The following is a 22069-nucleotide window of genomic DNA, read 5'->3' on the forward strand; positions in this document are numbered from 1 at the left end:
AAGAAATATCTCGACAACCCTTTTATTGCCCAAAGTGCGACTGTGGAATCAAAAGCATGATGTACGATTGTTGGGAAGAAGCTGGACGCCGCTACTGGGCGCGTATGAACATGATTTATAGGCAACCCGGCGTACCTACATGCAATTTTAAGGTATGGATTGATGAACCATGTGAGCAGGAATATTACAAAGACAAATTGTATCATCTTCATGATGTGTGTACGGGGCAGTGGGACAGAGAGCGCCAATCCAAGCTTCAAATTGCAGAGTTGAAGGCGAAACTCAAGAAGGCGGAAGAAGAGAAAAAAAAGTTGGAAAACAAGCTCGAGTGGATGAAGCAGAGAATACTAGGCGGTAGTGACTAAACAATGACATGTACGTGTTGAGCGTTGTAGTGTATCTTTATGTTTCATTTGCCCAGTGTTTTCATTAGTTCTACTATTTGTTTTTGTGTTAGGTTTGCAAGGTTTGTGCTTGTGTTGTACTGTTAAAGTAAAATTGTTGTTCAAACGCAATTAAAATAAAATTGTTGTTAAAAGATAAGTGTTACCATTATTTACATAATGCACTATTTACACAAAGTAAAAACATAAGTAAATCAATGAGTCCCACAGCCTGTGTGCTTCAGTGCTGCTGCTGGCCTGAGTCGCATCGCCTCTCGCTCGGGTACACTATCTGGATCATCATCATCAAGCCGCCTCTTTATGTGAGGATGTGCAGCAGCATCGACACCACAACTGGCAAGATCGGAAGAATAGGCCGCCGGGCTGTCAGCAACCTACAAAACAAGTACTAATCTTAGCATGTGACAAAGTATATTTGTATTGTACGTGTTAAGTCAAAAAAACACTTTCTCACCGTGGTCTAGTCGGCCTCCTGAGTATATGCATCCGTGGTGTCCTCATCAAAGCATGTAGTGGCCTCAAAGATGGGCTGGGACGAAGCCTTCATAAGAAAGTTAAAAATTAATTAAAGGCAACTCATTAAGGAAAAGAAACAAATTGAAATTTTAAAGTAATACAAACATACCTGCGCCTGTGGTAGATCCGCATCAGCCGCCGGGGATGAAGCATAACTCAACCTGCGCCCGCCATCCACGTCCCGGGTCGGCCGATCCTCAGCTATAGTAGATGGGAATGCAAAGTACTGGTCTACATACCGTCGAATGTACCCATGATCGACAATGCTCCTGACGGGATGACCTGCGATGCTGGCAGAGATAGCTGAAGGTTGTATGACGGCATGCTGCTGGAAAGCTCATCTACCTGAGGTATATAACCCGGCTGATCATCTCCAAGATCCTCATCTCCAAAATCCTCATCTCCAAAATCTTCATCATGTCCCTCAACAGGTGGGTCGACAGGTGCCTCAACGCCCCATTGTTGGGGACCACATCCTCTCCATCCCCCGCGACCCCGTGGGGAACCCCTCCCTCGTGCCCTACCCTGCCTCGTGGGACAGCCCTACCCCGATGGCAGTCCTCTGGCATCGCATACTGAGCCTCGTGATCCAACCTCGCGCCATCTCTCGCTTAAAACAGGGTCCGACGAGCCAGATCTGCCACCCGCTGGTCATACTCAACGAGTGCAGCACTATCGGCATGCTGTTGCATCTCCTGTCCCAACCGGTAGACCAGGTGATGCCCAATAGCCTCTGAAACACTTAAGATATTAAAAAAATAACGCTATATAACAAATATAAGATATTAATAAGCCACAAAACATACCAATGACTCGTGTCTCCCGGCGTATGATCTGTAGTGCTCGCCAGGTACATGAATGGGGTTCCCGATCATCAGTCGGGTGTGACGGCGGTACCATGACGTATACAGATGAATAGTGGCCTCCTGGGTAAATGAAGGTGGTGGCGGAATACGGTACTCTCGCTGCTCCCAAATATGGACCTGCTGCTCTAGCCATCCCATAAATATATAACAAGTAAGTGTAGGTACATATTTACCTGTCCGTCCACCAGTATATCTAACACATCCCTGACAAGGGGGAGATTATAATGAGCATCGGTCCCTCGGTAGTTCCCACCCTGGAGAACCCAACTAGAAGCTAGAGGGAGAAACGGATAAGCCTCACCGGGCACAAGTGGTGGTAGAGGTGGTTGCAATGGCATGATCCACTGCCTGGCCCAAACCTAAGATAAAAGGTTGATGTAAAATTTATGAGTCATTTCGACCATATAGAATTCAGAGTAATGAACAGAGTATTCGAAAATGTTGTCACCTGTAGGAGGGGCAGAAATCCACATATGTCCACCACGCAAAGCATGCTCGCTCGGCACATGCTCCTATACAGGTATGCGAGAACAGCAGCACCCCAGTTGTACAAGGGTAAATCATCCAGCTGCTGAAGATGATGGAGAGAACGCATACTCACTAGACTCCCCGAAGTGTTCGGGAACAAGACACACTCGAAAAGCAGGAGCAGCGCCAACCGCGTGTACCTTTCAATATAGAGATCCTCCGTCTCGCTGGTAATGTCTGGGTGCAAAAACTCCATATGATTTCTGATGCCTGACAAAGCAACGCGACTGCCCCCTCTCTGTACAGCGTCACCCTGAGGTCTATAAACAGAAAACTGCCCCATCATATCCAAATATTGTCCACGCGTCATGGATCTAATGTACTGGGGCAGTGCCACAGCCCGTCCATCTACGTGCAGCCCGTACAAAACCTGAACATCCTCTAGCGTGATGGCCTCTCCAGTGGGCAAGTGAAAAGGATGCGTCTCCGATCTCCACCGCTCCACCAAGGCCGTGATGAGAGAGCCCAATCCGAAAAATCGTATAGAAGCCCGTAGCCTATAGGCGCGTGACTACGCGGGCATGGAAAGGATGTTGCGCAATGAACTCCCACAAATCGTCAGGTCTCCTGGCGCGGAGAGGCTCATCCGATAGTTGTCCCTCCCATACAAAGGAGGACCTATGGTCGCCCTGCAACACTAATAGCTGATCCTCGGCAGGTCCAGGATGCGCATGCGGAAAGTCCATGTCGTCTACTATAATTTAAAGAAAATTAATTGTGTGTGTTAGTTTAATAAATTAAATAATTATTTTTAATATTGGACTGAGTAATTATCTATGGGTTCCGGTCTCGATTTTTAAGGCCCGGTAGCACCAAGTTATCCTTAATTATTATACGTGTCAATTTCAATATTTTTAGAATTTTGTTAGTTTAATAAATTAAATTAAAATTCCTTGTATTGGACTTAATAATTATGTATGGGTTTCAGGCTCGATATTTGAGGCCCGGTAGTACCAACCTATCCTTAATTATTATGCGTGTCAATTTTAATATTTTTAGAATTTTGTTAGTTTAAGGAATTAAATTAAAAATTATTGAATTGGACTGAATAATTATGAATGGGTTCCAGACTCGATATTTGAGGTCCGGTAGCACCAACCTATCCTTAATTGTTATGCGTGTCAATTTCAACATTTTTAGAATTTTGTTAGTTTAAGGAATTAAATTAAAAATTATTGAATTGGACTGAATAATTATCTATGGGTTCCAGGCTCGATATTTGAGGCCTGGTAGCACCAACCTATCTTTAATTATTATGCGTGTCAATTTCAACATTTTTAGAATTTTGTTAGTTTAATAAATTAAATTAAACTTCCTTGAATAATTATCTATGGGTTCCAGGCTCGATATTTGAGGCCCGGTAGCACCAACCTATCCTTAATTATTATGCGTGTCAATTTTAACTTTTTTAGAATTTTGTTAGCTTAATAAATTAAATAATTAATTATTTTTAATATTGGACTGAATAATTATGTATGGGTTTCAAGCTCGATATTTGAGTTAATTTGACAACATATATTAATTTTTTTACTTTTGTAAGTTTATTTTTATAAATTAAATAATTAATTTTGTAAAGTGTAATTGGATAGAGTCTGCAGTTACTACATACTTAAACTACAGAGACTCTACGCTAAAAGGCTCTACATTTTACTACGCTAAAAGGCTTTATATTTTACTACGCTAAAAGACTCTATATTTTACTACGCTAAAAGGCTCTATATTTTATTACGCTAAAAGGTTACAATTACATATAAAAACAACAAACATAACATACAAATATGAACAACAAACTAAATAAATAATATTTATTTATTATTTAAGCAAATAAAAACATAACATTAACATTAAAAATTATTTATCAAATTTTAACAATTTTTTGTCCCAAAGCTAATAAATCAATTCCGGGTATAAATAAGATACAAATTTAAACACAAACATAACACAAATTAACATGGAAACATATTCAACAATACAAATATGCATGTACTATACGAGTTTCGACATAAACAAAATCGAAATACCTCGATTTAAGTTTTTTGAAATTGATTCAAATTGAATTTTTGCACTCGAATGAAGGAATCCAAAGCTTGTCTGGTGTGCTGGACCTATGCTCTTTGCTTTTAGGGTGACGGGTGGGGCCCGGGAGGGGACCAGCAATGGAGTTTTTTTTAATGGTGATGGTTGTCGTTGTCTTTGGGAAGAAGGGTTTTTTTATTTAATTAAAGCAAAATGCAGTATAATACTATGTTTTACTTATATAGCTGGTCAAATATTAATAGGAAAACGCAGTATTATACTGCGTTTTCCTTAAAAAAAATTATTAATAATATGCAATATAGTACTGCGTTTTACTTTAACGGCTAACTTTCCATTAAAGTAAAACGCAGTATTATACTGTGTTTTAATTATTTATGTAACTTTTTTTTTGGAGTAAAAACGTATTTTTTGCCCAAAAAGGCATTAGAAAAGTTTTGGACTCCTCTTATTACTATGCCAAAGCTCAGGGCATTCTAAAACTTCCCGAATTTCAACATCATACAACAGCTACAACCTCAACAAACTCAGCTTAATTCCATACGTGGGGTATGGGAAGGTAGTGTGTACGCAGCCTAACTTCTACTCTGCAAAGACGGAGAGGTTATTTCCGATAGATACTTGGCTTAACAAACGATAAATATAAAGCAACAAATAATAACGACAGTAATATAATAAGGTAATGAAAGCGAGTGACAAATTATGTTCCATGGGATATTTATTATCTAAATATCTTGTTCATGAATGAAACTATTGCGTGCTGATCTACTGGACCTGATCTAATCCCTAACTCAAATTATGTTAGTACTACTACATTTGTGACTTCATTTTCAAAGTACTAGAGGACCACAAGAGGGAGGGAGGGACTGACTCAAATGAGAAAGTAGATCATACAGCTAATCAAATCACATGCAATGTCTACTCAAATAATAAAGCAGCCACGTAATATGTACAGAAATTCCACTACATACAAACACATAAAAGAACAAATTCAGTCAGAAATCACAACCAAACACCACTAATTCACCAGCCTAGAAAATATCTAAAGATACTACAAACATCAGAGTACCACAGAAAGTGGGAAACAGGAACATGTAATAAGCACCATCATCGGTAATTCCGAAATTACCAGGTAACCAGAAATTTACAAGAGGACATTGTCAAATTACTAAAAAAAAAAAAAAAGCAGCCCAGTCTAATCGAGGAAGAGTCGGACCACAAACGTTTATTGCATACAAATTTACCTAAATATCTGTAAGAGATTATTTCCACGTCTCGAACCACATGGCAATAACTTTAACCGTTGTCAAATTACCAAGTGATTAATTAGTAATAAATAAAGATGGATCCTTTCTAGTTTTTAGGTCGAAACAGCAGCAAAAAGAAAGAGATCTAACATATCAGAGGCCAAATATTCAAGCTAGAAACAAGAAAAAGAAAGGAAAATAGGAATTTAAAAAAACGACATTAAATTAAATCGTCCAAAAAGAAAAACAAAAAAAGAGGGACAACAGAGCGAAATTAACCTCCATGGTCAATCTCTACATCATACTTGTAACTGCTAATGAGAATTTGAAAGAGAGCTTAATTTTACTCTTCAGGTTTTCTGCAGAGAATCATATGCATAGGAGAGAAAATGCCTTTTTCACCACCTTTAGACAAATAATCAGCAGTCACGAACAACATCTCGTGCACATCAACTGTACCTTTTGGTGCAATTCCAAGAAAAGCAAGAATCGTAACCAAAATATGGTTCCTCCAGTAAGCAATTCTCCCCATTTTCAGCCTCGTCCACCACGGGTTCGATGGCGGTCTAGCCAAATCTTTCTCTTTCACTACCTCAAATCCCACTTTCTTAGCAACTTCAGCTATGTCCTTGTAACTCCTCAGCCCTGGTAAAGCGTCACCCCTTTCAATTCCGTGGATAATTTCGACATGTTCCGGGTCTTCGGGTCTGTACAATTCGGTTGTGACCCATTCATAGGAAACGTAAAGGGATCCGGGTTTCATTACCCGGTAGATCTCCTTATACACTTCTTCAAGCTTAGGAGCGTGACACGTAGCTTCAATTGAATAAGCTCCATCGAAGCTGTTGTCTGGAAAGGGCATTTGCAGGAAATTGCCGCAAACAACTTCGCATAAGGAATCGAGGCCAGCTTTTTTGTTGTGCATCCGGGCTCGTTTCACCTGATACTCATTAATTGTGATGCCAACAACGTTAGCCCGTGAATGGGCCGCAATAGCCCGCATCGGCCCGCCAACGCCGCAACCTGCATCCAGAATGCGAGCCCCAGGCTTAACACCTATTAGATCTACAGCCATTTCTTCGTGAATACGTGTGGCTTCACGGTGAGATTTCCCAGGGATAGAAGGGGAAAAGTGAAAAGACTGACCCCAACCCCATTCGTAAATATCAGTAACTAGATTATAGAACGTATCGACGAAAGCCGGGACTTTATCGGCGGTTTCGATTTCTTTAGGGCGGCGGAAGAAAGACCAGTATTGTTTATAATTGTCTTGGACATTCTCTTTCTCGATGGACCCGCCGGAAAGTTGGACGGCGCGTTTACCTTTAACCTCGGCGGAGCCAAGGATGCAAACGAACCAGTAAAGTCCACCGGCAGCTAGAAGAGCGGCGGTACAAATGAGAGTGAGAGAGTCCATTTAGTGGGACTGTGGGAGCGACAAAACAGGAAAGTGATGAGAAGAGAGCAAAATGAAGCGTGAGAAGTGGTGTGGCTTTTTATGAAGAGAGCGTGTGAAAAGTATTTAGCATGAGGACAAAGTGACAACCAACTGACCAAGTGATATGACACGTCATATATATATAATTAAAGTTCAAATATTTTTGGATTGTATAAGGAAATATATTGTTATAGAGAATAAATATTAGTATAACATAATATTAAACTTAGTTTCTAAAAATTTTAGTTTTTATAGTGAAGTGCTATTATATAAGGATAATGTTATAGAGAGGTCTGTCCGTAGTAGCAATATTTCTTTGTATATACTACCATTTCTATTGTCGAAAAAAAAATACTACTCCCCGTCCCATTTTATGTGACCTTGTCTTCTGGATTTCATATTGTTCTTATTTTTCCTACGATTTCTGTGGTAATACTAATATTGTCTTCTTTTGTCTTTTTTTTTCTTGAGCTGAGGGTCTTTTGGAAACAACTTCTCTACTCCTTCGGGGTAGGGGCAAGGTCTGCGTACACACTACCCTCTCCAGACCCCACTAGTAGAATTTTACTGGGTAGCACACTAACCTCCCCAGACCCCACTAGCGGGATTTTACTGGGTTGTTGTTTACACACTACCCTCCCGAGACTCCGGTAGTGGAATTTTACTAGGTTATTGTTATTGTTATTGTTATTGTTGTTGTTGTCTGGTTGAATAAAAAAAATTAAAAAAATGAAATTCTATTTATATAGAATAAATTTAAAAATTATAATTTTAAATATAAAAAAGTGTAAATTTTCAAACATACTAAAGCAAAACATGTAACACATGAAATGGGATGAAGGTAGTATTTTTTTTTTCTTTTCAGCTGTATATATACTATTCATTTGATTTGATTTAATTACCAATTATCCTTGTGACTCTGGATTTGATTCAATTCTCTTATACTGTATCTTTTTGCAATCTACGTCTTATAAAATAAATTAATAGTAATTAAATGTCTTTTAAAGAGTCCTGATTTGGTGGCTCTATTTCCTAACGGAAAGTCTAGCGGGAATTTGCACTTTCTGATTTTGGACGCCTAAGACCAAAGTATCCATATAGAATTACTCGATTGTCGTATTATTTATTAAGAAAGATTTAAGGCATTTAAATTTTGAAGTTTGATACTTTGAAAACTGAGGGCGAGGGGCTTGTATCTTATTTTCCATTAACGCAAAAAAAGATTAATCTACTTTAAGCATATCTTGACATTTCGGCTCTTTGCCTTTTGTACACGAGACAATCACGTTTCCTCCATTTTTTATTGAAGAATTTTGATTTTGCAAAGATTATTAAGAGAACAGTGAAGAAACATGCTTTGTCATATTCTGGGGATGGCCTTGCTGGTTTGGAGGGCGGTCATTCGTATAGATGACCTGAGATCGATCCCCCTCAATATTTTATGGGTCGAGCCTATCGCATTGGGTTTGTCTAGTGTAGTTTATATTCTCTGTATGGTTTGCATGCTATTACACAATAGTGATTTACCCATTACACATAGGGGTCGTTTGGTAGGATGCATTGGATAAGCTAATGCATGCATTAGCTTTGTGTATTAATAATATATTGTTTGGTAGACATTTTGAACTTATGCATTAGTTATGCAAGCATTATACATCCTATTTGGTATTATCCTATGCATAACTAATGCATAGAAAACAATGGTATTAGCAATGCAATGGGTTTTAATGCATGCATTAGCTTAGTTAAAGACAAAATTGTCCTTCAAAATTTATGCTTGATTAAAATATGCTAGTTAGTATATTAATGCAAGTTCAAAATAATTCAACTAGTGAAAAATAAAATTATATCCCTAGTAAATAAATAAATACTTAACATATTTCTTTTTTTTTTATAAATAAATATTTTATTTTATTTTACAATATAGGTAGACAAATAAAATAATTTTTTTTTAACTTTTTCATATAAAAACATTTCTCAATATATGTTTCTTTTAAAAAGTTAGAGTGTAGACTAGTTTTGAGGGCATTTTTGTAAACAAACAATTCTTTTAGAAACTATGCAATATTTTAATACATCAAACCAAACAATGGATAAGAAATATGTCAGCATAACTAATGCAAGCATAACTAATACCAGCATTACTAATACACCCTATTCAGCATTATTCTTATGCACCCTACCAAACGACCCCATAGAGTGCTCATCCGAAGGGCGGAGGTTTTACCGGTTGCGAGTTTTTTTGAGGTTCCAAAAAAAATATATGCTTTGTCATAACTTGACTTTGGTATATTTAAAAAAGAATTGAATAGATAGGTAAAATTATTCTGAAAAATAATAAATGTACGTCTTTGGAATTATTTTGTGATATTTAAAATGCACAACAATTAAAAAAACTATACTACCTAAAAGGAAGAATTGACAATTATTTCGTGACAAACAAAATAATAAGATTCTGCTCGAATATTCTAGGGAAAGATAAATGTATCGGATCTAACTATGGAATATGACAACGGTGAAGTTACACTTCGATCTACTTTGTTAACTTTTCAAGCAAAATTATAAATCAGATCCACGTTCTTTTCATTGTGTTACTTTTCTTAATTCACTTTCCTTTGTTTCAAAAATAATATTATGGTGCTTTTGTATTATTATTCGTCTTTATCCTGATTGTCTCAACAAAAGTTGCCGATGTACACATCATCTTTTCATTGGCAAAAGTAAAATCAATTTTAAGGGAAAAATGAAAAAGAAAATGAAGTTAACGCACCCAAATAATGGGTACTATAATCATCATTGTAATTTATCATTATGCTATTATTGCAAAAAAAAATCAGCTAAAAAGAATAATAGAAAAAGTTCTCGAGAAAAGCTGAGATTCAAATTGTTGGCTCAAAAAATTGTAAAGTGAAATGAATTAAATGATCACACTAATTTGCCACTGAAACTGGTAAATATTAATATATTATGATAAAAAAAAAAAGTTACTATTAAAGAGACGTTCACATACCTTTTTAAAATATTACCTCCATGATACAAGTCACACCGTGCAGTTTAGGAGCAAAAATTTTGTTCATATAGTCAAAGTGGACACATGGAACATTTTAGGGTTCTTATCCACACATATCAATTAAGATTTTTGTATCCAATGAGTCCTGCAACATGTTATGTCAATGGCAAAATAAGAATTTAAATTACTTGTCAGAAAATGTGTCAATCTTCCTTAGAAGGGCGACAAGGAAAATAATGTCAAATAATTAAGAGGGTAATTAGTTAACTAACGACAATCACAAGAGCCGAACGAAAATTAGAGAGCATGTATACGCCCGATTTTCCGGGCTCGAGGGGTTGCTTTGAGCCCGAATTCAAGTAAGATCGAGTTCGAGCTCGATGGACCAGACTCGAGCTCGAAGGACAGAGGGTAAGGCTCGAGGATCGAAGTACGGGATGGGTATCAAAGCTGAATGTGCTTAACCCCGAGATAATACCGTTACGGATCTGTAACAATTTGAGCGAGGTTCCTACCACGTCCCCAAGATCACAGTGTAAATCCCGGAATAGATTTGTACGAACCGTACTAGGTGGTTAGACAGCTGTCCCTATAAGATTCTTTACTGTAAATAGAAATGTATCTTATTTAGGGTTCCCCTATTATATAAAGGGGAGCCCAATCATTTGAAAAGATCATCTAACCATTGGCAAAGAATATACTCTCTTACTTGTTCGTTCATTGTTCATCAGAATTGTCCTTTAAGCTTTATTATTCTTGCTTTATTGTTCTTGATCCATCTCGAGGTCACTCTGGCTTGAGGTCGATACTGTCTAGCAACACTGGTTTGATTCACTCATTTCTTTCATTTATACGTTATACTTCTTGATTATTAATTGGTATTGAACAAAATCACATATCTTTAAAACCACAAATCAAGTTCGATTTTCTTGGCCTAAGCCAGGTTCTTCACTTTAATACCTCGGAGCTGAGTCTCAGCCGAGGCCAGTTGGGCTAAAGCAACTTCTTTGTCAGCAGCGAGCCGATACATATTCTCTTTCCATCGGTGGCAGTCAGCTCTAACCTGATCGACCTCGCCCCGGAGTTGCCCAATCATCTCCAACTTCTATTACAGCTGAGACATCGAAGTGTTAGCCTCCGCAGTAAGGCCAAGAAGACCATACTCTATAGAAATCACGGTTACCTGTTTGTCTAGCTCGGCCTCGTTGTTCTGAGCTTTGGCCAAGTCGGCCCGAAGATCCTTGAGCTCCTCTTCCTTTTGGCTACAAAGGATTCTCAAGGCCTTCCCTTCATCCGAAGCCCTCCTAAGTTCAACTTCACATTGGTTCAGCTCATCCATGAACTTGATGATGTCCTACACATAAAACAAAGAAGTGTCAAGCAAAAGAAGGGAAGAAGAAAGAAAATTACAGCAATAAAAGTTAGGCTTGTCACACCTCCCTTTTCTACCCCGGAAGGGAGTATAGGGGAGTTTTTTCAATTAAAGTGACAATAACCGAAATAGGATTATTTATTTAATTTTAGAGTCGCCACTTTGGATAATTTATGGTATCCCAAGTCACCGGTTTAAAATCCCGAATCGAAGAAGGTTTTGGCTCTTATTTATGGTCTGCGAACACAGAAATCCGGATAAAGAATTCTGTTAACCTGAGAGAAGGTGTTAGGCATTCCCGGGTTCCGTAATTTTAGCACGGTCACTCAACTATTATTAATTGACCTAATATCTAATTTATTACATGTTTTAAACCTACGTGCATTTTTAACTTTCTAACAGTTTTTAAAATTTTTTAGGAAAATTCGTGATCGTCATACACTTGTTTATTTTTGCAAACTCATCGTAAACCATTTTCTCGTCTTCCATAGAGTGACGATGGGGATTGGCGTTGCTGTGTTTTGTGTGATGAAGAAGCTTCGGGGTTGTTGGTTTTGTTTCCATTTGGTCGTTGATCCTCAAGCTTAAGGTCTGTAGGGTATTTTTGGAGAAGAAAGGTCTCAAAAACGGTTGTGTGTGTTAGGACTTAGGATCTGTGATTGTTTTTTGTTGAAGAAGATCATCATGGCTAAAGGGTGGTGTCAAAGAAGAAAATTGTTTATTGTAGAAATGGTAATAACAATTAAATTTAATTATGGGATTCTAAAAATATATGATTTATTTTTATGCTAGTTGTTAAGCAGACAATTTTATCCGAGAGACTTAGAGACGTGATAAAAGTTAGGAATATAGTGATAACGAAACCGGTGGGTTGACGATCGGGGCCTCGAGCTCGTCAATTCGGAGGCCTCTAGGTCGATTCCGGGCTCGACTTGGGGCTATCGAGGGTACTCGAGGTGTAACTAACAGTTATAATAAAAGCAGCGGAGGCTCTTTATGTCCAATGATAAGCAATAAATGATGAACAATAGATAGAAACCGACAAATAAATGAAATAATGAGAGCAAGTTAGAGAGCAATGAGAATGTTCTTGTATATTTTGTGTGGAGCGATAGTAGTAAGTTATGTACAAAATGACGAGGATCCCCTTTATATAGGAGGGGAGATTTAGCATAGTACATAATGCATCTATTACAAAGATATGGGGACAATATAGCTAGTCAACGCCTAGATTTGTGTCAGGACTAGCCTACCAGTCCTTGTCGGTTTTTTCGAGCGTTTTGGGAACTCCCCGTTTCCATTGAAGCCGTGGTCAACATTGTACCAGGGTCGGGCATCGATGATACTCAAGGGAAAGGAACTCGAACGTAGCCTTGTAACCTCAAGGCTTCGAGATGATCTTCTGAGGTGCCTCGATGGCGGGAAATCGGACCCTCCGATTTTACCGTATACAGATAGTCCCCGTGTTTCTTAGAGTAGAGTGATAAGAAACGATTTTGATACTAACCTTCTCGAACTTCTCATGATGACATCATACTAACCTCGTGGGCCTTTGCAATAACTGATACATCTCATCGATGCGTCTTTTCAGTGTCGTTCAGCGCACTGCCAATTCTCGTTCTTCGAAGCAATAGTACTGTTGTCGATTTAGTTCCCTAGAAACGCATTGATTATGCTTGTCGATACGTCTTTTAAAGGTACTAGTGGCGCCATCGGTTACTTTTTTCAAAGGACATTAATTGCGCATGTCTGTTGCGTTACCCTTCTTCTATAAATTGAAGCCTTTTTGAACCAAAGCCTCATTCATTCACTCTTCAACAGCCCTTTATTTCTTTCTTCTTTTCGTCCTCATCTAGTGCAATTCCTCTTGGCTGAGGCCCACGGCCTCAAGTTGTTTGGTGGCGTTCTTATCAAATATGCCATGGCCTCTTTCCGGGACCCTCCTTTGCTACACTGATTTGTTTGTTGTTGTTGTTGTTGTTTTTGGCTCTAAACGATGTGATGGGGAGGCCGATTTCTTCCGGCATGGGAAGTTATTTGGATTCTACACCGCTTCTCAGGAGGGTGGTCGCTCTATACATCACCTCCCACCTTTATACCCCGGTCCGGTGTGGAACTTTGCCCCTTTTGCTTTCTGCGGGGTGATGTGGTGCCTTTGGCCGGTGGCTTGCACGGCTTAGTGTCCCAATAAGTGGACTCAAAGCAGCCGTGCAAGTAAGGTCGACGCTTTCCATTGGTCCGAGGTCTTCTTGGCCGATGAGGGTCCTCGTCCCTTTGGCGGGCTATGGAATTGTTCCATCCTCTCCTGCCTCTCCACTTTCCTCTTCTTCATCTTCTCCATTGAGGGTATTTCTTTGGAGGACCGAGGTAAGACCCTAGAGGAGGTGGCGGTCGAAGATATTGTCACCGAGGATGTATGCCCGAAGAGATGGTATTTGGAGATGTTGCTGCCGAGGGTGCACCTCTGAGGATAGATTAGATTCTAGGCTTCTCTTTTTGCTTCTTTGTTTCTGTGTAAGGACCCTTGAGGGCTTTTGTAGTCACGAATTTATGAATATAAAGATATTTTTCAATTTGCCTCTGATTTATGCTACGTTTCCTTTTACTTGTGTTTGGAGATTATGAAAGCATGACTTTGTTGGCTAGTGCAAACATCGAGCCCGAGTTGGGCCGATAAACTCGGATCGTGGGGATCCCTGACTCCGGGTTGCATAAAAATAATGCCTTGAACGCTCGAATCGAGATTTAGCCTTTAGATCCTGCGATAATCTTCGAGGGGGTGGGTTTGCTCGGAAGCTTCGAGGGTTGAGACTGCCTTTAGGCTTTTGAGAACAATCCCTGAGCGGAGGGCTGTTCAAACTCGGGCTGTCTGGAGACTTGTCGCAAACTTAATACAGATAGCCTTGAGGCGTTGTAGATAGATCCTGGATGAGGGACCGCCCGGGTTCAGATGGTATCCCGAGGACGAGCATATACGAGTGGAGTTCTAAGTGTTTATTTTTCTTCTTGAGAGGAGCCTTCGAAACCGAGCATCATCTCGAGTTTTGTAGTGACATCGATGACCCCTTGGGGAGAACCTCGAGATCGGGTATCATCTCAGGACTGGCAATGATGTCAATGGCTTTCTGGAGCATAACTTCTGTTTGGTGGAGTTCCTTAAGGTCGAGTACCACCTCGAGACTGGCAAAGATGTTGTTGGCCTATTGGGGCTTGATTTCTCTTTGATTGAGGTCCTCGAGGTCAGGTAGCACCTCAGGACTGGCGAAGATGTCGTTGGCCTCTTGGGGCCTGACTTCTCTTTGATAGAGGTTCTCGAGGTCAGGTACCACCTCGAGACTGGTGAAGATGTCGTTGGCCTCTTGGGACCTAACTTCTCTTTGATGGATGTCCTCAAGGTCGAGTACCACCTCGGGACTGGCGAAGATGTCGTTGGCCTCTAGGCATACGGATCATTGTCGCTTTTTACATATATAGGGTCGCTTCCGCTCCCTTAGAGATTTTTCCGTTCTGAGTAGTTGTCACTTTTTTCTTCATTAGGCCTTTTGTAATTCAGTACCAATGCTTTAGCCCAAATTCGCATTCTAATTTTTATTTTCACTTCAGTTATGGCTGGTGCATTAGGATCCGTTCAGCAGGGAGGAGAGAGTTCCTCCTCCGGCATTCAGGGCTAACGAGAATATACCTTGAAGGTCGCTTCTTTGATAGGAAAAGAGCATCTTGATTTAGTGAGAAAAGACTCCAGATGGGGGGAGAGAGTAGTGCTACAGATATTTTCCCCGGATGAGGGCATCACGGACCGTGCCGTTGAATTTCTGAATGTGTACACGTATCCTTTCACACTGGGTCCCCTTGGTAGGGTTGTGCTCGACTTCTGCTTAAAGTATTGGGTTACCTTGGCATAGATTCACCGTCGTTTTGGCAAACGGTGTTGATGATGAGATTTTTCGCGGAGAAAACGGGTTTTGAACTTTCGCTCAGTCATCTTATTAGGTTGTATCGGCCCTTTCATCATCAAGGCCTGCTGACCTTGCGATGTCGATCGACCACACCCTTTGTTGTTGATGATGAGGAAGATGGAGACCGAGAATGGATGAGTCGCTTCGTCCGAGTGCGGACCGCCGACATTATCCCCGCGGAGCTTATGCCCTTCCCTGAGGATTGGAACTATACACGTAAGTGGCGCATTCAGTGCCTTCTCAGTTTTGTCCATAGTGAAAGCTGGTTTCGTAACCGTGTCTTCTTTTCCCTTTCTACAGCGGTTTCATGGGCGCCGAGAGACATTCTCGACTTGCCGGATTGGGCTCGGAAGCTGGCGGCCCACTCATCCTATGGTGAGTGCAAGTAGTGTGCTTTGTCCCGGGGCAGATGGGAGGCGAAACATCATGATTTGTGTTGTGCTATTTTTTCCTTTCCTTTCCTTCATTTGGAGAGGCATTTCTCTTTATGCGCATTAATCTTGCTGTTATAGGCATCGAAGAGCCTCCTAAGGCGAGGCTGCACTCTTATGGAGAGGGGGATGGGTTGCCAGCTCCTGGGTTAAAGAAGGACAACAATAAGCGAGAGATACTCTTACAGGGCGATGGTGCTCAAAGCAAGGCAAGACGGGACCGGGGCTTCAGAGTTGGGGCATCGTCCGAGTATGCTGCATCCGTGCTTCCTGGTTCTAGGAAGATGGTTTCTTCGTTGCTGTTGCCTTCTTTTTCCGTCAGAAGGATGCAAGAAAACTAGGGTCGCATACACCGAACGATCGTGCCTCGACCAGAGTCGACTTTTTTGGAACTGAGAGAACTAGGTTGGTAGATGTACGCTCGACCTTCGGGGAAGCTCAATAGCTTAACTTCGCAGTGAGTTTTCGGTCACGGGCTTTTCGAGCTCCGCGCCTTCTCTCCCTAATTAGGTTTTCTTTTGCAGGCCTTTGGCGGACTTAAGTCCGAGTTGCTGCGTCATGAAGCTAGGTTGCGGAAAGCTCTAGATGAGGAGAGATCCCTTAGGCTTCTTTGCGATGAGAAGGAAGTCGAGTTGGTGTAATTGCGATATGAGGTGAGCCGGAGCTTGAATTATGAGAGCTACTTGAAGGAGCAAGTAATTTTATGTCCCGAGTGAGCGTGCATTCTGCCTTCTAGCTTCTAAGGCTAATGCTTCATTTATTTTAGTTGCATAAAAAGAAGGAGGTCCTGGAGCACCTCCGGGATGAAGCTGGCCGAGCCAGGTACGAGCATGATGAGCTAAGAGCTCAGGCGGAGGCTCAGGCCTCAAAGGGAAAAGGTGCTCTGGCTAAAGTTCCCGCTTTTGAGGTTTAGCTTCGCTTGGCTCATGATAATGCTTCGGTTGAAAAAGTGTAATTAAAAAGCTGGAGTCCGAGCTTTCGAAGGTCAGGGCTGAGATTGTTGATGCCCGGGCTGAAGCCGTAACGAGCCGAGCTAAGGCAGATAAGGCGATGGCGATTCATTTAAAAGACGCTACCGATTCTCAAGCCGAGCTGAGAAGGATACTCGATCGCGAAGAGAGGGTTGGAGAATATGCTCGTTGCAAGTCTCGAAGAATGGTCCTCAAGGAGATACGTGCTAGGGGTTTCGCCCTTTCAGAAGAGTTGGCGCTAGCTAGGGCGGACGAGTGTGATGCCCGGTTACTTCTATCTGACGCCGAAGAAAGTGAAAACGAGGCCGGTAGGCCATAGCTCCCAGGGGGCATAGATTTTGTCATATGTATGTTGCATTTTCGAAGTATGTTTGTAGATGGAGATTGCATCTTTTCATATATGTGTACAAAAGAAAACCTCGCGGCTTTTATTTCTTCTGTATCTCTTTCTGTCTCGAATTTGGACAGGTGAACTGGTCTTTGAGTTGCTTGGAATCCTTAGATTCGTGATATGGCCCTGGGGCTCATTATGTTGGCCCGTAGGCTTTGCATGCTTGGTCGATGTGACCTTCGGTTTTAGCGCTAGCGACAGTGGCTCTTACGTGTTTTTTGTTAGGCATATTCAATCAATTGTTTTGGGTTCGGTCTCCAAATCAGGTTATGACTCGAGCTCATTCGACCCTCAAGTTTTCGAATTGCGAGCTGGCCTTTAGGCTTTTACGCCTTGGGTCGGTGCAACCTTTTATGTAGGCTGGCGACAATGGCTCTTACACCTTAGGTCGATGCGACCTTTTAGTGTGGGCTGGCAACAATGGCTCTTACGCCTTATGTCGATGCGACCTTTTAGTGTGGGCTGGCGATAATGGCTCTTATGCCTTGGGTCGATGCGGCCTTTTATGTGGGCTGGTGACAATGGCTCTTACGCCTTAGGCTTTATTTTTCCCTCATTAAGGCTTTTGAAATAGTGTTTGCCTGACTCTTCGACGGTTTAATAAAAACCATCGATTACAAGTCATTATATGGCGATGATCGAGCACCTTGGGAGGTTTGGCTCGGAGGCTGAGTATCTCGAAGCTGATGTTTGGGAGCTGACGTGGTCGAAGCTCTTTTGCTCGTGTCGAGGGTATCCTGTTTAACTGGTTCTTTTCGAAGTGTATTCAGAGTAATTGAAGGCATGTGATATTATAGCGACGGTCGGGCGTCCCCGAGTCGCGTAAGTTTGGCTGGTATACCTTGTGACCAGAGTCATTTGTGTTTGGCCGGAGCCTTTTGAGTCCCGAGTGAAGTAGTTTGGGCATCTATATTGAGGGTATGGCTTTTTAGGGGTCTTACAAGTTCGATATATATCCCAAACTTTGAGATCGGGTTTGTGCCTTTAGTAAGGTCTTACATGTTTTACACACCTTTGAGGTCTTATAGTTTAGGATACTTGGTACAAGTATGGTTCATGCCTTGCTTGAGGTCTTACAGATATTGCTTGTTGCTTTGAGTAGGTCTTATGAAATCGAGGCTGCCTGTATGCGGTCTTACGACCTCGGGTTTCGATAAGTTGATGAAGATGGCGATCGTCAGTAGTCCTGAAGTCATCGAGGATACCTTGGCTCGGGAGCCATTTTTTATATTTAAGTTTGATACTGCCTTATTGAGGGCTTGTAGGACCGAGTTTGCCCGCTTGGGGTCTTATGGCTTCGGGTTATTAATAAGTGGCGATTGGCGACAGTCCTCGAGTTATCGGGGGTTTCTTGGATCAGGAGTCATTACTTGTGGACTTGATATTGCCTCATCGAGGGCTTATGAATTTGGAGTTCTTGGCCCGGAGGTCGTGTAGCCTTGAGTTTTCAACGCTAGTCCCCGAGTATTTTCTGGGCGTTTTTGGCTCTAGAGATGTTTTGAAATTTCATTGTTGCCTCATTGAGGGCCTATGATTTTGGAGCTTCCGACCCGGAGGTCGTGCGTTTTTTGGAGATTTTGACGCCAGTCCCCGAGTTTTTGGGACATTTTTGGCCTTGGAGACACTTCATGATTTTCATGTTGCCTCATTGAGGGCTTATGAGTCTGGATCCTGACCCGGAGGTCGTTCAGCTCTTGAATTGTTGACGTCAATCCCCGAGCGTTTGGGACGTTTTCGGCGGAGGAGTCGTTATTGTAAAAATGTTGAGTTTCTCTAGGAGTGTGAGATGCTTTGATAAATGTATTGATACAAGTATACATGTCTTTGTTGTTTGAGAGACTGGTTCTTCTATATGGGCATGGTTCGCTCGACCATTTGGCCCAGTATATTAATTTCCTATCAAGATTCTTCTAAGCGTTTCCTCGCTTCTTTGAGTTGGCGATCTTCCGGAGGGATGCCCCCGGTATTCGAGGCTGATTTCAAAAGAAACATTGAATACTTGTTGAGTCTTCCTTAGGTAGCATATGGGTGTTGCCTTGTTAAAAACTTTTGCCGGTAAAACCCTTTTTGGGAAAAAAACTCGGTCGAAGGAAAAGAGTGCAACACATGCTTTTGAAACCTAAGACCTTCGGTTTTTTAGAGTGCTTTGGCCGTTCCGATCGGATACATGCATTCTAGTTAGCATAAAATGTAATTAGAAAAGGGAGATGGTCATACCTTAGTATAGATGGCGCTTCAGATCTTGGTGTGGTCCTTCGTTTCGTTAAGTCGGTTGTAGCCGTGAGTGTAGCTTGTTACTGCTTATTTTATTATTTGCTTATCCTTCGGCCCCTTAGGCGGTGAAGATATTGGTGCTGGTGCTACGTCATGCACCGCGAAAATTTCCTTCGCTGCATGTTGTTCTCCGTAGACGATTTTTATCCCATCCTTTGTCGAAAATTTCATCATGTGATGGAGGGTGGATGGTAATGCTCTCATGCAGTGTATCCACGGCCTTCCGAGCAGGCATTGTACCTGATGTCTCCGTCGATGACATGGAAATTGGCGTTTTGGATTGTGCCGGCCACGTTGACTGGGAGGGTGATTTCTCCTTTCGTTGTTTCACTTGCCATGTTGAATCCGTTGAGGACTCGAGTGGCGAGCACCATTTGGCCAAGCAGTCCGAGCTGCTCTATTACCCTAGACTTGATGATGTTGGCCGAGCTACGTGGATCCACAAGTACACGTTTAATTTGGAATGTGTTTACAAGGAAAGAGATTAGCAGTGCGTCGTTATGAGGCTGAGACAAGGTCTTGATATCCTCGTCGCTAAACGTGAGAGCATCCTCGGGTATGTAACCCTGAGTATGCTTTTCTCTGGTGATGGATATTTTTGTCCTTCTTATCACGAGTTACTGTGGTGCATCGATGCCTCCCAGGATCATTGGATGACATGTTGTGGCTCATTAGCTTCGTTCTTCTTAGCTGCCTCTCTTTCTCGGAATTGATTTTTGGCTCGGTCACTAAGCAATTCTTGGAGGTGACCTTTATTGAGCAGCCTGGCTACTTCCTCTCGGAGCTGGTGGAAATCCTCGGGCCCATGTCCGTGCATGTTGTGAAATTCACATACTAAGTTATGATTCTTTTGTGAAGGATCCGACTGTACAGGCCTAGGCCATCTAGCATCTTTGATTTTAGTGATAGCGAATATGATGTCTGACACATCGACGTTGAAGTTGTATTCTAACAGGTGAGGTGCCTCCGTCGGCCCTGCCTTCCTATTAAATCTAGCTCTGCTGATAAGTCCCCGAGGATTCTATCCTCGGTCCATCCTTCGATCATTGCGAGGTGGGTTACACCTCGGGACGTTCCTTCTATCCTCGGTGTATGACTGATATCTTTCTTTATTTGGCCTTGTCTCTTTCGTTAGAAGCCTGCTTGGGTATACTGAGCCCGAGAGGGGCCCTAGATGGTCATCTTCGACCCTGATCTTTGACTGGTATCGGTTGTGGACGTCTGACCAGGTCACATCGGGGTACTCGACCAGATTTTGTTTCAACTGCTTTGAAGCCACCGAGCTTCGTTCATTCAGACCTTGAGTGAAGGCCTGCACTGCCCAGTCGTTGGAGACTGGTGGTAGTTCCATTCGTTCCATTTGAAAGCGAGATACGAATTCTCGCAGCATTTCGTTCTCCCGCTGCTTGATCTTGAACACGTCAGATTTCCTTGTTGCCACTTTGATGGCACCGGCATGTGCCTTTATAAAGGAGTCTGCCAGCATGGCGAATGTGTCTATGGAGTTAGGAGCTAGGTTGTGATACCACATCATGACCCCCTTTGAGAGTGTTTCCCCGAACTTCTTTAGCAAGACGAACTCGATCTCGTCGTCCCTTATGTCGTTTCCCTTAACCGCGAAAGTGTAGGCAGTAACGTGCTCATTGAGGTCTGAGGTCCCGTTGTATTTTGGGAGGTCTAGCATTCTAAACTTCTTTGGAATGGGTTTCGGGGCCGCTTCCTCTGGGAATGGCCTTTGTACGAACTTCTTCGAATCCAAGCCTTTTAGGACCGAGGGCGCGCCCGGGATTTGGTCGACCCTGGAGTTGTAGGATTTGACCTTTTTGTTGTTGGCTTCTATCTTCTTCTCGCCCGATTAGATCCTCTTTGTGAGGTCTTCGAGAATCTTTACTATGGCGGGATCGGCTATCGATCCGTTATTGCTTGATCTCTCCGGCACCTGCTCTGTCGGGGGAGCCGTCCCTGGTGCTACCGTGCTGGGGGTTTTCTGGTGACTTTGTAGCTGAGCTATTGCCAACTATTGTGCCTGCATCATTTCAAAAATAACATGAAGGCTAACCTCTCGTTCTCCCCTAGTTGGGGTTTTCTGAGCTTCTTGTCGATCTCCTTGGTGCACATTCATGTCGGTATGCGAGCTCACATCGACGTGTTGGGTGTCGCACGAGACCATGCCTACGGGAATCGATTCCGGTGCTTTTCCAGGGTTTAGCGATGATACACTGACACCGGGAACATCCACATCGTTCTCTCTGTCATTCTCGAGATTATTATTCACCGGGTTAGACATTTTTTCCTGAAATCAAAAGATCTTGAGCAAGAAAAAGCGTGAAAGATAACTTGCGTTATGTAGCGAAACCAGCAAGAAAATAATCACTATTATTTTTAGCCCCACGGTGGACGCCAAACTGTTTACCGTGAAAATGGTAATAACAGTTAAATTTGATTATGGGATTCTAAAAATACGTGATCTATTTTTATGCTAGTTGTTAAGCAGATAATATTATGTGAGAGACTTAGAGACGTGATAAGAGTTAGGAATATAGTGATAACGAAACAGGTGGGTTGACGATCGGGGTCTCGAGCTCGTCGATTCGGAGGCCTCGAGGTCGATTCCGAGCTCGACTTAGGGCT

At 42.0% G+C, this 22069-nt stretch overlaps 2 protein-coding genes and 1 long non-coding RNA gene across 3 annotated transcripts; all 3 read right to left on the minus strand.

The window, feature by feature from the left end:
* Positions 1–518: 518 nt before the first annotated feature.
* LOC104247476 (uncharacterized) lies at positions 519–2139 on the minus strand. Its single transcript, XR_716235.2, has 4 exons — positions 1727–2139; positions 1030–1653; positions 859–945; positions 519–778 (listed from the first exon to the last, which is right to left on the minus strand). It is a non-coding gene; the product is annotated as an uncharacterized lncRNA (long non-coding RNA).
* A 38-nt stretch (positions 2140–2177) lies between these two features.
* On the minus strand, positions 2178–2624 carry LOC138878209 (protein MAIN-LIKE 1-like). The gene has a single exon (XM_070157877.1). It carries the CDS (start codon positions 2622–2624, stop codon positions 2178–2180), a length of 447 nt encoding a protein of 148 aa, XP_070013978.1.
* Positions 2625–5727: 3103 nt separating this feature from the next.
* LOC104247475 (24-methylenesterol C-methyltransferase 2) lies at positions 5728–7089 on the minus strand. Its single transcript, XM_009803498.2, has one exon. The coding sequence runs from the start codon at positions 7010–7012 to the stop codon at positions 5939–5941; it is 1074 nt and encodes a 357-aa protein (XP_009801800.1). The 5' UTR covers positions 7013–7089; the 3' UTR covers positions 5728–5938.
* Positions 7090–22069: the final 14980 nt, after the last annotated feature.

Source organism: Nicotiana sylvestris, chromosome 1, assembly GCF_000393655.2.
Source record: "Nicotiana sylvestris chromosome 1, ASM39365v2, whole genome shotgun sequence".
Lineage (NCBI taxonomy): Eukaryota > Viridiplantae > Streptophyta > Magnoliopsida > Solanales > Solanaceae > Nicotiana > Nicotiana sylvestris.

Coding starts and splice junctions, on each gene's coding strand:
- LOC138878209 (XM_070157877.1), bottom strand. CDS start 2,624: ATGACGCGTGGACAATATTTGGATATGATGGGGCAGTTTTCTGTTTAT.
- LOC104247475 (XM_009803498.2), bottom strand. CDS start 7,012: ATGGACTCTCTCACTCTCATTTGTACCGCCGCTCTTCTAGCTGCCGGT.